This window comes from Wyeomyia smithii, chromosome 3 (genome assembly GCF_029784165.1).
Source record: "Wyeomyia smithii strain HCP4-BCI-WySm-NY-G18 chromosome 3, ASM2978416v1, whole genome shotgun sequence".
Taxonomy (NCBI): Eukaryota; Metazoa; Arthropoda; class Insecta; order Diptera; family Culicidae; genus Wyeomyia; species Wyeomyia smithii.
The window spans coordinates 132,490,569-132,505,710 of record NC_073696.1 but is presented as its reverse complement, the minus strand read 5'-3'; the positions used below and the strand labels follow the sequence as shown (position 1 = coordinate 132,505,710).

The 15,142-nt window shown below is 35.4% G+C and overlaps 1 protein-coding gene across 3 annotated transcripts in view; it reads left to right on the top strand.

Annotated features, from left to right (window-relative positions):
- LOC129727018 (small subunit processome component 20 homolog) overlaps positions 1–11,044 on the top strand; it is a 105,606-nt gene extending 94,562 nt beyond the window's left edge. For 2 of the 3 annotated variants that reach the window (XM_055684380.1, XM_055684378.1), the window contains 3 exons: positions 9,387–9,552; positions 9,613–10,506; positions 10,561–11,044. In XM_055684380.1, the coding sequence (XP_055540355.1) occupies positions 9,387–9,552; positions 9,613–10,506; positions 10,561–10,992 (1,492 nt within the window). In that variant the 3' untranslated portion in view covers positions 10,993–11,044. Of the gene's footprint in view, positions 1–7,837; positions 7,907–9,386; positions 9,553–9,612; positions 10,507–10,560 lie in introns of those variants that run through there. The other variant, XM_055684379.1, reaches the window with a different exon arrangement.
- Positions 11,045–15,142: the final 4,098 nt, after the last annotated feature.

The window sequence follows — 15,142 nt, the reverse complement described above, 5'->3', positions numbered from 1 at the left end:
GACTTCAACGGAGTGTTGTTATTGTCAGAGTGAAAAGATAGTTATTGTATTTAAATTTAAAACAAGTTCGTTTGATAAAGTTTGATAGAGATAGATAAAATGAAGTGCGTTTTGTGTAATAACAAAAAACAGTAAGGAATGTGAGTTTTTTTTCGGTTCCCGAAGAATCCGATTGTGAGGAAACAGTGGATGGATTTTTGTTGCCTCCCAGCAGACTATTTCATTGACGAAAACACCCGACTTTGCAGTGTTCGTTTGGTTTTTCTGGTTTCAGACTCTGCGTCACTCTATTTATTCACTCTGGTTCTACAGTGTGCGTGGGAACAGTGGAAACGGAGCGTCCGTGCGTGGTAGCCGTTGTGGTAGCATACCAGCGGTGCTCGCCTGACTGGTCGAAATAAAAATATTACATATGATGTAACAGAGTGATAAACGATTTTATGTTCAAAAGGACGCCAACTGCAAACGCCATCTGCAATGAGAATGGCTCAGAAATATGTGTAATTGTGTATGTATGCGCTGAAGACTCAGGACCGAATCCCATGCGAAGCAGGAGAAAACAAAAATCCAAAAACAAAAAAAAACATTTTTTTCCTAGAAACTTCATTTGTGCGGAAAAATAATAGCCATTTCACTGATTTTTGTCATATAAAGTGCCAAAAATGGTGATTTTTTGATATTTTTTGCTATTTTTGTATGGGAGACCCCCTAGGGGGGTCCCAGGGGGGTAACACTAGCATGGGTGGGTCGGCCCTCCAAAGTTAGTGGGGGTCGGTCATACATTTGGACTCGATTGGGGCACTCTAAATGGGTCAAAACAGGATTTTTTGAAATTTGACCTTTTGGGTACCTACACGTTAGTACAAGGGACATCAGAATTCATTTCAGAGGTATGGTTTCTTGAGCAAAGTATCTTATTTTGATCCCTAGAATCCGAAAATCATATGTGCCTAAGCGATTTTTTGATCCCCTACAAATCGAACCGCCCTAATATATATATATATATATATATATATATATATATATATATATATATATATATATATATATATATATATATATATATATATATATATATATATATATATATATATATATATATATATATATAAATATAAATATATAAATATATATATATATATATATATATATAAATATATATATATATATATATATATATATATATATATATATATATATATATATATATATATATATATATATATATATATATTTATATATATATATATATATATATATATATATATATATATATATATATATATATATATATATATATATATATATATATATATATATATATATATATATATATATATATATATATATATATATATATTTATACATATATATTTTCTTAATACAAAATATATATTCTTAAGTGTTCCAGATTCTGAATAGTGAACAACGAAGGGATGAATGGTGGCTTGACTATTATTCCAATAACTACACGAATCACAAATTGATAAAGACGTATTAAAATGAGCTTGACTGTTCAATATTTTTAATTTAGCAATAACGTTTTCGTTTAATTTGCGTAAGCTTGATGAGCACCGATGATCAGGAAAGGGCTTACAGCATTTGGGCTTGGTGTATTCCATTTTCACTTCATTCATCTTCACAAAATGCAAACTGTTACTAACACTTCTGGAGAAGTGCAATCGTATTTATAAGCGAAAACAGATATTGTAGGTAACCCAGTAGTTATTGGTTGCGTACTTTACAAACAGTTATTATTAGTAAACAAGTAGCTAGTGTTGCACGAGAAACATATTTTTGCCTTTCTCCTAGAAAGGTATAGCAATCACTTGCAAAACCGAAGATATAAAAGTGCTCCAAAGGGCCGAATGGCATATATCATTCGACTCAGCTCGACGAGCTGAGCATTTTCTGAAGGTGTGTGTGTATGTGCAAATTTTTATTCTCGCTCACTTTTCTCAGAGATGGGTGGACCAATTTTCATGAAATTAATTGCAAATGAAAGGTCTTGTTGTCCCATAAGACCCTATTAAATTTCATTGTAATCGGATTTTTAGTTTAGTGGTTATATATCAAAATGTAAAAATCATGGAACATCATTATCTCCAAAACTACACAACCGATTTGAACAAAATTGATTTCAAATGAACGGGCTACCTGAAATACTCTTAACTTTCGAATTTCATAAAGATTGAACTTGTTGTTCAAAAGTTATGACAAGAAACGTGTTTTGAAGACTACTTAATCTCACTCATGTTTCTCAGAGATGGCTGAACCGATTTTCATAAAATCCGTGTCAAATGGAAGGTTTAGTTGCCCCATAAGACCCTATTGATTTGTTTTGCAATCAGACTATTACTTTGCCTGTTATGTTTAAAAATGTGAAATCCAGCGATGAAAAGGAACATATTCCGAAGACTACTTGAACTCACTCACTTTTCTCAGAGATGGCTGACCCGATTTCCACAAAATTAGTGTCAAGTAATAAGTCTAGCTGCCTCGTAACACCCTATTGAATTTTACTGTAATCGGACTGTAACTTCGTCTGTAAAGTACCAAAATGTGAAAATCACGAAACTTCATTATCTCAGTAACTACATAACCGATTTGATCAATATTATTATGAGATGAGCGGGCTAGTTAAGGGTTAACTAATGATTTATGATTGAACACGTGATTTCAAAGTTTGGCTGCCCTATACGTTCTCTTTTCATTTGATTATAATCGAACTTAAGCAACCGTTATGTATTAAATTGTTAATAAAACAACGAAAGTCTACTATCTCAAAGGTTACATGACTTATTTGAACATAACTAGTGCCATACGAACGAGTCATCTCTCAAACTTACAAATAGCAAACTTCATAACAATTTGATATGTGGCTCAAAAGTTATGGAAAGAAAAGAAATTCAAAAACTATTTAAAACTATACCTGCTTTGATCGATATATGTGGCATCAACATAAATTAAATGTGGTATCGTACTATTTGAACGTTTCAAATTCATTGATTCCTTGCGATGTGTTTAAAATCTGCAAATGCACGTTGAAACGGCCATAGGATATGATCAAAGTCAAATAACAAAAGGTTTGAAATGATTGGTTTTATCGAAATGATAACATCCTCGACTTTTGGCTTCTGTACATCGCCTTGATTCTGAATATATTCATATTGGGTGGTATTCGGTCATTTTCAGCAGATTTTCTGGCATCAATCTGACACCGGAAACACCCATATTGGGAGGTACTTAGTTATTTTGATTGTTTTCCAGAAACTAAAAGTGGTCGTCTTTAAATTCAAAATGGTGTTCAGGGTCAATGTTTGGTTTATATGCATCATCTCGATTACGGAAATATCCATATTGAGTATTATTTGGTCATTTTCGACTGTTTCCTAGAAGTTGCCATTTAGCGATTTACAATGGTGCCTGAGGTCAATTGTTAGCTCATTGCATCATTCTGGTTCCAGAGATACTCATATTGGATAGTATTTGGTTATTTTAGGCTGTTTGTCACAAACCGGAAGTCGCCATCTTGGATTTCAAAATGATATTTAAGATAATTTCTGGCCTCTGAGCGTCATTCTGGTTGAAGAAACACCCATATTAGGTGTAATTCGATCATTTTCCGCTGTTTCCCACGAACCGGAAGTCGCCAACCTAGAATCCAAAATGAGGTCTGTGGTCGATTTCAGCTGCTGTGTATCATTCTAGTTTCGGAGATACTCATGTTAGATGGAAATCGGCCATTTTTGGCTGTTTTCCAGAAACCACAAGTTGTCATCCTACAATTCATAATGGTGTCTGGAGTCGATTTGTGGATCCAGTGCATCATTACGATTCCGGAAATACCCATATTGGGTGGTATTTGTTCGTTTGCCGCTGTTTTTCCGAAACCGGAAGTCGCCATCTTAGAATTCAAACTGGTATCTGTGGTCGAATTTGGCTCCTGTGTATCATTCTTTATCCGAATATTATTATATTGGGTGGAATTCGGCCATTTTTGGCTGTTTTCCAGAAACCGGAAGTTGCCATTTAACAATCCAAAATATTGCCTGAGTTCGATTATGGAACATATTTGTTACCACATTCACCTGCCAAATATGGTTCCATTTAGTTGATTAGTTCGCGAGATGTTCAGAAATTTGTGCAGAAACATGTGCTTGCAGAAGAGGGAGGGGCGTCGAACCATTATGGACATATTTGTTACCCTTTGAAACATCCACATGCCAAATTCGGTTTCATTTGCTTTGTTTGTCCTTGAGTTGTGCAGAAATTTATGTTTCATTTGTATTGGACCCCTCCTTTCCAGAAGAGGGAGGGGTCTTAAACTATCATAGGAACCTTTATCAGGACCAAAAACCCCTACATACAAATTTTCATGTCGATCGGTTCGGTAGTTTTCGAGCCTATATGGATCAAACAGACAGACCGAACTACATTTTCATATGTATAAATTACAACATCAATATTTTAGAACCTAAAGAGTGAATATACATTTATTGGATTGAAGCGTTCATGTAAATTTATTTTTACAAATAAAAGTTTGAATGAGAAAGGCTGGGTCTGACCGCTAGGTGGATTAATTTAGGTTTTATAAAACATTCGGCAAGGGGGAACGTGTAGGTAGGCTAAGGTACAGCGCTTGAGTTATTTATCCAATCGTTTTGTTGTCAAAGAATGAATTGTATATTTTTGATCAAGCATTCCAATGAACGTATGGTTTAAAATTAAGAAAAACGTGTATTTTCCTAAATATTAATAATTTTTCGAGCTTAAATTTGATAACTCGAAAACTGATGCCTATAGAATGTTAACTACCAAGAGCTTTTTGATTCAAAATGACTCTCTGCATCTTTTAAAATCATCAGAATACAAATATTTTGAAAAATGTTTGAATTAGAATTTTTGTGAAAAATTAGTCTACCATAAAAAAATATTTTTCATTTCTCTATTCTGGACTTTGTTTTAAAAGTTGCGTATTAAAGTCAAGTTTCTTTTAACTCTTTTTATTTAAATTGAAATTTAATGTTTATTTATAATTTTTTTAGTCAAAAAAAATTTTTTTTTGTACAGTGTATTTTTTTTATGATGCATTTTTAATTCCCTACAATTCATTCTCAGACAGTTTTTCTATACACCCAACGGTTACTGGGCTACAATGCTTTGAATAAAACTTATGCCAAAAGGCATACGCCCTTTTATAATATAACTCATGGGTGTAAAAAATCTCTCCATCTGTGAAAAATGCTCAGTTTGCTAAGCCAAATACGTGTGCAAAGTTTCATTCAAATAAAAAATGGTCGATATTCGACCATAGGTCATTTGGCGCGATCTTGCTCATTGGTAAATATTTCGAAAGGCTTTTCGCCTCCAAACCTGTGGTGCTCTAGAGTAACCATGGTAGAGAGAGGGTTAATTCTTGTTTTTTTTTTATTCGAATTTTGGTCCCCTATTAGGGAACATACTTAAATGGCGTAGCATTTTTTCCATGATTTTCAAATCCCCCTCCCCCCTCGTAGCATTTGGTCACAAAACTTTAACCCCCCTCTTATCAGTTATGAAAAGAAACGAGTATCTTGTAATTTTCACACAGTGAAACCTCCAGGAGTCGATATCGAAGGGACTATCGACTCAAGGAAATATCGACTCATAGAATACATTTTTGAAGACGTCAATTATTCGAACAATAGATTGCATAGAACTGTGTACACTATTTTTTTTTATCATTTTAAACTCAAGATATTATTCAATTTTAGTAGCAACAAGTGTCTAGAGTCAATACATGTCGCTTCGCGAATCGAACCGAACCGATTGTTTCCGATATAGATGCGGATTTGTTTGATATTGATAGGGATTTTATTCTATGATATTGATTGCTCATTTAAAATCACAATTCTGAAAAAAATAATTCAAAAATGTCAATGTGTAAAATATAATACACTAAGGTCGCTTTTTACGCGGATTCCGGAATTTACGCGTTTTTTTTACGCGGATTCCGGAATTTACGCGTTTTTTACGCGGATTCCGGAATTTGCGCGGTTTTTTTAACGCGGATTCCGGAATTTACGCGGTATTTTTTTTGCGCGGATTTCGGTTTCTCTTCATTCGGATTGCAGAATTAACGCAGGTTTTTTTTACGCGGATTCCGGAATTTACGCGTTTTTTTACGCGGATTCCGGAATTTACGCGGTTTTTTTTACACCGATTCCGGAATTTACGCGGTTTTTTTACGCGGATTCCAGAATTTACGTATTTTTTTACGCGGATTCCGGAATTTACGCGGTTTTTTTTACGCGGCATGTATCCCCTGCGTAAAAAGCGACTTACTGTATACTAAAAAATGAGATGTTTTATTGAAATACTGTAATCGACAATGTTATAGATAGTTAATTTGCAGAAAAAATATACCATGTAAAAGTAACTATTTCTTTGATAGCAAAAATTAAAATTAAGTATAAGAAGTAAGGGCATTTTTATATGTCCGTTAGTTTTTAATACTATAAATCTAACATTTTTGACAGCAAGTGTCAAAATTTGCAAATGTTAAAATAAGAAAAATAAGAGTTGTGAGCATCTGATAATATTTCTTTATTAGAGAGGCTTTTAGGTGATTTGCTTCTGCTATTAAATGATTTCTTGCTGGATCATAAATTTAGTTGGATAATGTTGAAGTAAGTTTTTTTTGCTAACTGTAGAGCTTCCAGTATTATTGCCCTATTGTTGTTTCGTCTAGTTTCGCTAACAAAAATCATTGAAATCCGATCTAACCTATAGAATTTTAACAACAGTTAGCACATTATCTCTATATTTCTCAGTTCTTCATCTTCTGCGAGAATTGAGATTCCATTCACTCTTTCACGTCAGAAGAACTTGGAATTTGAAAACAGCATCGGCTCATAGAAACCAAACAACTAGCATAGTTACCATACGGGCTCATCGAGCGAAGGAGGCATCGAGTAATAGAAATATCGACTACTGGGAGTGAGTTTGTATGAGAAATCGAAGGGACTGAAAATATCGTCGAGTAAAGGACAATATCGACTCCTAGAACGACTCATGGAAGTTTGACTGTATTAAAATCCACAAAGAAACAACGATTTTTGTTTTCAAAACAAATTGTTTGCTTGGAAATCCAAGCGATTGTTTATGCAGTTGAGCTTTCAGAAGATTTCAGAATGCCACAGATAAAAAGATTTCGACAGCTCTCGCTGCAATACTTTGTACTATGTTTTAGTGTATTTTTAGTATACATTTTCTCTGTAAAAATCGATCTTTCAAAATAAATGCTACTTCGATTTTAATCCAACACCTCCCCCCCCCCCTTGTTACAGCTCGTCACAAATCGATGATATCCCCCCTCCCCCCATAAATGCTACATCATTTAAGTATGGTCCTTTACGGGACATTGAGACAAGAAAACTCGTAGATTTTGAATTTTGTACAGAGTGCAAGCTCTCTGGAAACAAATCAGAACTTAGGCGACATCCATTAATTACGTAACAAAAAATGATTTTGAACACCCCCCTCTCCTGATCCGATTTGTAATAAAATTTAATATTGATTATTTGAGATTTATCATGCGGTTGCTGAAAAAATCGCGTGAGTTTATTTTTGCAACAGGCACACGCACAAACTTCTGTTCAGTTTTTAAAAGTGAGTCAATCAATATGAAGGCAACAGATTTTTTGTAACGTAACATTGATCTAACATCCCCCTTTCCTCTAACGTTTGCGGTAAAAAAATGGATTTTTTTCAGATGGTGATGAAAAAAAATTAAGACAGATAATTGAGTGGGATAAATTTCCAATTAATGGTAATTTTATTATCTTATTTGCAGAAAAATTCTACGCCCTTGCGAGCGGCCTTCCGGCAGTTAACCGGAACATTCGTCATTGCAGACGAAAATGTGCGTGTAGGCATGTTTTTAAGCTCTTTTTTCGTGTTTTTTTTTTTATTAATTCCTCCTCCGTTTTCGAGACAAATTGTTAGAATAGATCTTGCGCTTCAAGTTTGCCCAGAAATTCTCGATGGGACGCAGCTGGGAGACGTTGGGCAGATTCGCCGACTTCGGTACCACATCGATATTCAGCCGCTCCATCTCCTCCAACGATCGCTTCGAGTGGGCCGATGCCAAACCTGGTCAGAACACCGTGTCTTCGCCCTTATGGCATTTCTTGATGAATGACGCAACTTCTGGCAGGCACTTCGTACTATAAATTTCCCCGTTCACGGCCAGCCCGGAGCGAAAGAAGAGTAACTTTGACATTCCTTTCTCGCTGATTGTCAGCCACAGCCGCACCTTCTTGGGGAACTTGGTCTGTGAAATAAACTTCATCTCGGTGCTCACTTCCTTCGTGGGGAAGGTAAAATACGAAGTGCCCTGCTAATCGTTGCCATCCAGGGTAAGATAGGTCTCGTCGTCCATTACCACTGCCACGTCGCGATTCGCCGAAATTCGACTTTACCATCTTATTCAACCGCTGTCGCTGCGTCATTGCCTGCAGCTCTGAGACCAGTGGACGGAACTGCCGCTTCCTGACATATATGTCCATGTTCTCCAGATACTTTTACACAAAGTGCCGGACGATGTCCGTTTTTGACGCGGTGGGGTTCCGTTCTTTGAACGCGCACACTTCTGAACGGAGTAGCTTCACTTTTTTCGCCATCGCAGTTAGAGTTTGACTGATAGAGCTGTCAAATTTTGTTTGCTAACTCATGGGTTACTATGATTAATGATGCATGAGTAGTTTCGTCAGTGCGATTAAAGGTAAACCCATGAAAAATCGGTAATTTTGTCCTTTTTTTTACCGCAAACGTTATGTAACGATTTGTAAAGCTAGAGAGTGCCACCACTTCTCTAGGTACGTAACGCAATTTATGGATGCCGCCTTACATCTTTTAAGAAACACGCTTAAAAATGTAAGGTTCTGACTTTTTTAGTTTTTCTGGTACAAAATCAGATAACTTAGATTTTTGTACAGTTGTGACTGCAAGACTGCAAGAACATATATACAAATTCAAAATTAAAACACAAACAAACAGACGTGTCTCTTCGAGAAAAAATCTTGAAAAATCTTCGTCCTTGAGTTGACACATGAGTTTACTACCTACTAACTAATTTTTGTGAAAACGGTTTTCATCTTAGCTCATAGCGACGCAGGCGGTATTTTTTTCTTTGCTAATGAGCTCCCGTTTGCTTATAGCAGCTTCACTATCTACCAAACAAAATTTCAAAATAATCGTTATTTTCCTGAACGATGAAATCGTCATTGAGTGACATATTTGTTCGTTTGTGATTAAAATGTTATAATAAAAGAAGCGCTATTTTTCCATTATAAACTCATTTCTCAATTCTCATCTGTTTATGTTTTTTTTTTTTCTATTAGAGGAGAGTGTCGTCGTGTGATCCTTGACTATTTGGTAGGATACCCACTAGGATCGAATGTAGAACACACAGTCAATTTCTACGTTAGTCAGCTGGAATACGAAGTCTTATCCGGCCGTGAATCGGCAGTTCTCATGCTTCAAGCAATGTTTAAATCATTTCCACTAGTATGACTATATTACGATCATCGTCATCGTGTTATAAAGAACATAATTTCATTTTTTTAGGAGCTGCTTAGCAAAAAAGGAAACTATTTGTTTTACGCATTGGGGATTCGTCTGATTAATGAAAAATCTACTGAATGTCGAATGTTAATAGCGACCGGTTTGGAAACCTTATTGTCAGTAATGACTAAGAATCAACGCGATAGTATAGCAAACATAATACTAGTTATGATATGTGAAACAAAACTTAGTGAACGAGAGCTTGCAGCTCAATTTCTCTTGCGCATGATAAATGTCGAAAAAGAAGCATTCATTCTACGAGTTGAAAAAATACTACCAGCCTTATTAAATTCGATGATGACTTTACAATCGGAAAGTGCTGGAAAATTTGTCTTGTTAAAGCAGATTGAAAAACAAGATTATGGCGAGGAATTTCAAGAATTAAAAGACCACTCTTTGTATCAAATTTTAAATGTTTTCGGTAAATTGTTTGAGGTATGCCCAGAAATAATTATTGATGAAAAATACGCTAATCTGATGGACGAATTAGCATACACACTTCAGTCATTACTAAGTTATGGTCACCAATGGATTCGTTATGTTTCGCTACAACTAATAGGAGCCTTTCTTGCTGGCATAGATTCAACAGCGGTGGATGCGATACTCAAAGGCCAGCAATGTCCAGTAAAACATCAATTCATTTACAGCAACCCATCAGAAGAAATTCGATCTCTTGTTTTGGATATGTGTACTCAGCTTAACCCAGGACAAACGGACGAAGAAACGGCATGTCTTATCACTAAAAATTTTGTGCTTCTTTGCTATATTGTTGTGGATGTACCGCTTAAATCCTCCAATGAAAGACAGTGTAAAGAAATAAATTTAAGCTGGATAATACGAAGGGTTCGATACGTTATACAAAGCGAAGTATCTAAAGCTCCAAAATCTATTATTCTGGTAAGTTTAAAAAAAAAACTAATTAAGGTTTTACACTTTTATCTTTTTTTAAAGCGAAACAACATGTTCGACCTATTCGATTCGATAATTGATTTGACAAATTTTAACGTGATGTGTCTAGTAGCTCCATCAATGATGGCACCACTACTAAGGGAGTTGAATGACAAAGCGCATCTTAATGAAAATTTAAAATCAAAAATTGAAAGTCTAATGCGTAAAATCAAGACGAAAATTGGCATTGAACACTATGATGTGATTTGCCTTGATATAAGGACAAAAATAGAAAATAAATGTCGGGTTCGACACCTGTCTAAAGCTATAGAAAAGATAAATAATCCCATACAGGCAACAAAAAGGAAACAAGCCCTGAAAGACAGAAAAAAGCTAGTGAAGAAACGAAAGATTGAAGAACAGAAAAATTCAATCCATCGAACTACGAAAAGAGCCTATAAAACGAGACGCCTTGAAGATTTATTCAAAAATTAGTTACAGTAACATAATAGTTTGTTATAAAAATAAAAATTAGTTGATTTATTTATTATAGTTATTTCATTGGTAAGCTTGAGAAAGAAGGTCGCTACAAAGTTGAACCCGTTTTTCAGGTCTGTATACTTCTTATATTCATGACACATAGAGAAAAAATTAAACAGCAGTGCCTATAATAAACCCATAAGCCAAGTAAACCATATGTGCAAAACGTTCCGCTATCGGAACTCAACCTTCTGCTTATTGATCACAGACTCTGTTGCCAACTATTTTATTAGTGTACATAATTGCCGGATTGGGTCGCTCCAGTAATCCGGGCAATCCAGTAGATTAGTTGTTTGCATGCGAGAGGCCGCCACGTACGACGCCGTGTCGGCGGCCGACTCCGCCATCGTACACCGCGGCGGCTTAGAGACGTTCTTTATATCCGCTTATGCGCCAGAGCCGCATTGATGCAATCGAGATATATTCAACGAAAAAAAACAAGTTATTTTACTTATTTTCGGCGAGGTAACATTTGTTTAGTTGTTTAGTTTAAGTTTTAAATTAGTTTATTTGACACGGCACGATACATTTTCTGTTTTACTGAGCCAAGTACAATTCGTTTTAATTCTACGTTAGCAGGGAAAAGAGGGAGGCCTTTTCTTTATTCTCGCGGCCGACTACGAGCTAGTGGGGATTTAAGGTGAGAGGAGGGGAGATACAATTTTGACTTTAAACTATTTTGGAACTTTGTTTTTCAACTGGTAGAGCAATTGTATTCTTGTTTGTTGTGGGTTCAAAATATTTGTGTAAGCATAGTTGCGGGCTCTTCGTTTCCGTGTCTTCAGCATAGCATATTTGTATCCTTAATCTGACAAATAGACAAAGAAAATTTTAAATTTTAATGTCAGCGTTTTTCAGAAAGCAGTATAACTGTGTCATGTACTGGAGATCACCGCTTCCCAGAATGTCTCTAACGGGTACGTTCGGTTGTTTTCCTCGGGCCCGAAGGTAATCTATAAGCTCGGACCTAACACCACAGTATTCGGTACACGACCAAACAACATGCTCGATGTCATGGTAGCCATCGCCACAAACGCAGTGATTACTGTCTACAAGCCCTATACGAAAGAGATGCGTGTTTAACGTGTAGTGATTGGACATAAGTCTAGACATCACGCGAATGAAGTCCCGACCTACATCCAACCCCTTGAACCATGCTTTCGTCGATACCTTAGGAAAAATGGAATGTAGCCACCGTCCCAGTTCATCTGAGTTCCATGATGATTGCCAACTGTTGAGTGTTCTCTGACGCAAAATGCTATAAAATTCATCATAAGCAATTGGTCTTTCATAAATATCGCCATCAATAGCACCCACCTTAGCTAAAGAGTCAGCCTTTTCGTTACCCGGAATCGAGCAATGAGAAGGGACCCACGCTAAGGTAACCCGGTAATTTTTATCTGTTAAAGCACTTAAAAACCACCGTATTTTCCCCAGGAAATACGGGGTGTGCTTCACAGGCTTCATCGATCGCAGAGCCTCAATGGCACTGAGACTGTCTGTGAAGATGAAGTAGTGGTCTGTGGGTAGGGTTTCGATGATTCCAAGAGAGTACTGAATAGCAGCAAGTTCTGCGACGTACACGGAAGCAGGAGCATCGAGTTTGTAGGAGGCGGTAAAATTTTCGTGGAAAACACCGAAGCCAGTGGACTCATCTAGATTAGATCCGTCAGTGTAAAACCTTTTATCATAACTAACATGTTTGAACTTATTCGAAAAAATCTTAGGGATCTCTTGGGGTCGCATAGTTGTTTAGTTGATGTTGCCTAAAAAGTATGCAATATGAAATAGGTGTCACAAAAAATATCGGCCAATTTCGACACCATCTACACAATTACATAAAGCTTTCGAAACCATTCGTCGTTTAGTGTTGGTCCGTGAATTTTTAATAATACAACACAAAAACAATAAATCTTCGACTTCAGCAAACTCGAGTACCGAATGTCGGTACCGGGATATCATTTTACCGAGATCTCATTGAACATGATTAAGAACACTCCATGGAAAATGAATAAAAAAAAAGTTTTTTCATCGCGTCATTTCCGATTTCGCTGAAACTTGGTTGTTCCTCTCTGGTCATTTTCAAAAAGGCCTATGTTTCAAAAGGGCCTATAAAAAATGTGACTGATGGACAAAAAAATATATAAAAAAGCGGCTTGTTTTATGCAAATCTTTCAAGTCTTTGTGCAAAGGTTCAGGTAATAACATTTTGGTTATAGAAAAAATATATACACAGTAGAGCAAGATCGCGCGAAATGACCTATGGTCGAATATCGACCATTTTTGATTTGAATGAAACTTTGCACACGTATTTGGCTTAGCAAACTGAGCATTTTTCACAGATGGAGAGATTTTTTACACCCATGAGTTACATTCTAAAAGGGCGTATGCCTTTTGGCATAGGTTTTATTCGAAGCATTGTAGCCCAGAAACCGTTGGTTGTATAGAAAAACTGTCTGAGAATGAGTTGTAGGCAATTCAAAATGCACCATAAAAAAAAATATACACTGTACAAAAAAATTTTTTTTTGACCAAAAAAATTAAAAATAAACATTAAATTTCAATTAAAAAAAAAAGAGTTGAATTTTTTTTTATTTTTTTTTTTTTCAAAGAAACTTGACGTTAATACGCAACTTTTAAAAAAAAGTCCAGGATAGAGAAATGAAAAACATTTTTTTTTATGGTAGATTAATTTTTTTATGAAAATTCTAATTCAAACACTTTTCACTTTTTATTCACTTTCACTATTTAATTCTATCACTTTTCACTTTTCACTTGCAAATACGTATTTCGGCACTGACATAGTGCCTTCGTCAGTGCCGAAATACGTATTTGCAAGTGAAAAGTGATAGAATTAAATAGTGAAAGTGAATAAAAAGTGAAAAGTGTAGTGAAAATTTTTCTATCAAGACGCTCGAACATAAGTGTATAAATCTAATTCAAACATTTTTCAAAATATTTGTATTCTGATGATTTTAAAAAATGCAGAGAGTCATTTTGAATCAAAAAGCTCTTGATAGTAAACATTCTAAAGGCATCGGTTTTCAGGTTATTTTAAATTTAAGCTCAATAAATTATTAATATTTAGGAAAATACACGTTTTTTTAATTTGTCCATGGTTCTCCAGCAAAAACCATACGTTAATTGGAATGCTTGATCAAAAATATACAATCCATTCTTTGACAACAAAACGATTGGATAAATAACTCAAGCGCTGTACCTTAGCCTACCTACACGTTCTCCCTTGCCGAATGTTTTATAAAAAAATATGTTTGTCGTGCAACACTACCTACTTGTTTACTAATAATAACTGTTTGTAAAGTACGCAACCAATAACTACTGGGTTACCTATAATATCTGTTTTCGTTTATAAATACGATTGCACTACTCCAGATGTGTTAGTAACAGTTTGCATTTTGTGAAGATGAATAAAGTGAAAATGGAATACACCAAGCCCAAATGCTGTAAACCCTTTCCTGATCATCGGTGCTCATCAAGCTTACGCAAATTAAACGAAAACATTATTGCAAAATTGAAAATGTTGAACAGTCAAGCTCATTTTAATACGTCTTTATCAATTTGTGATTCGTGTAGTTATTGGAATGATAGTCAAGTCACCATTCATCCCTTCGTTGTTTACTATTCAGAATCTGGAACACTTACAACAAGAATATCAGCTTCATCATAATATCGGAAGTACTCCATCATGATACTGTTGCGGTTCAGGTGTTCATTGTCAAATTAATGAGTTTTTTGAAAACAACAATAGAGTTGAAAAAAGCGATATTAATGTCTGATGGAGCTGCCTCACAATATAAAAATAGAAAAAACTTTGCAAGTCTTTGCAAGTTCGAAACAAAATATAACGTCGATGCAGAGTGGCATTTTTTGCGACTTCTCATGGTAAAGGCCCATGAGATGCAATTGGTGACATATTAAAACGAATGGCAGGAAAGTTTATCTAAAGAACATGAACATCCCTTTACAAGCGCAAAATAATTGTATGATTGGTCTAATCAGAAAAGTAATAAAAATTCATCAAAAATGTCATTTAGTTGGGTATCATATGAAGAATATGAAAAATGAGTATCAGAATGGAGCAATA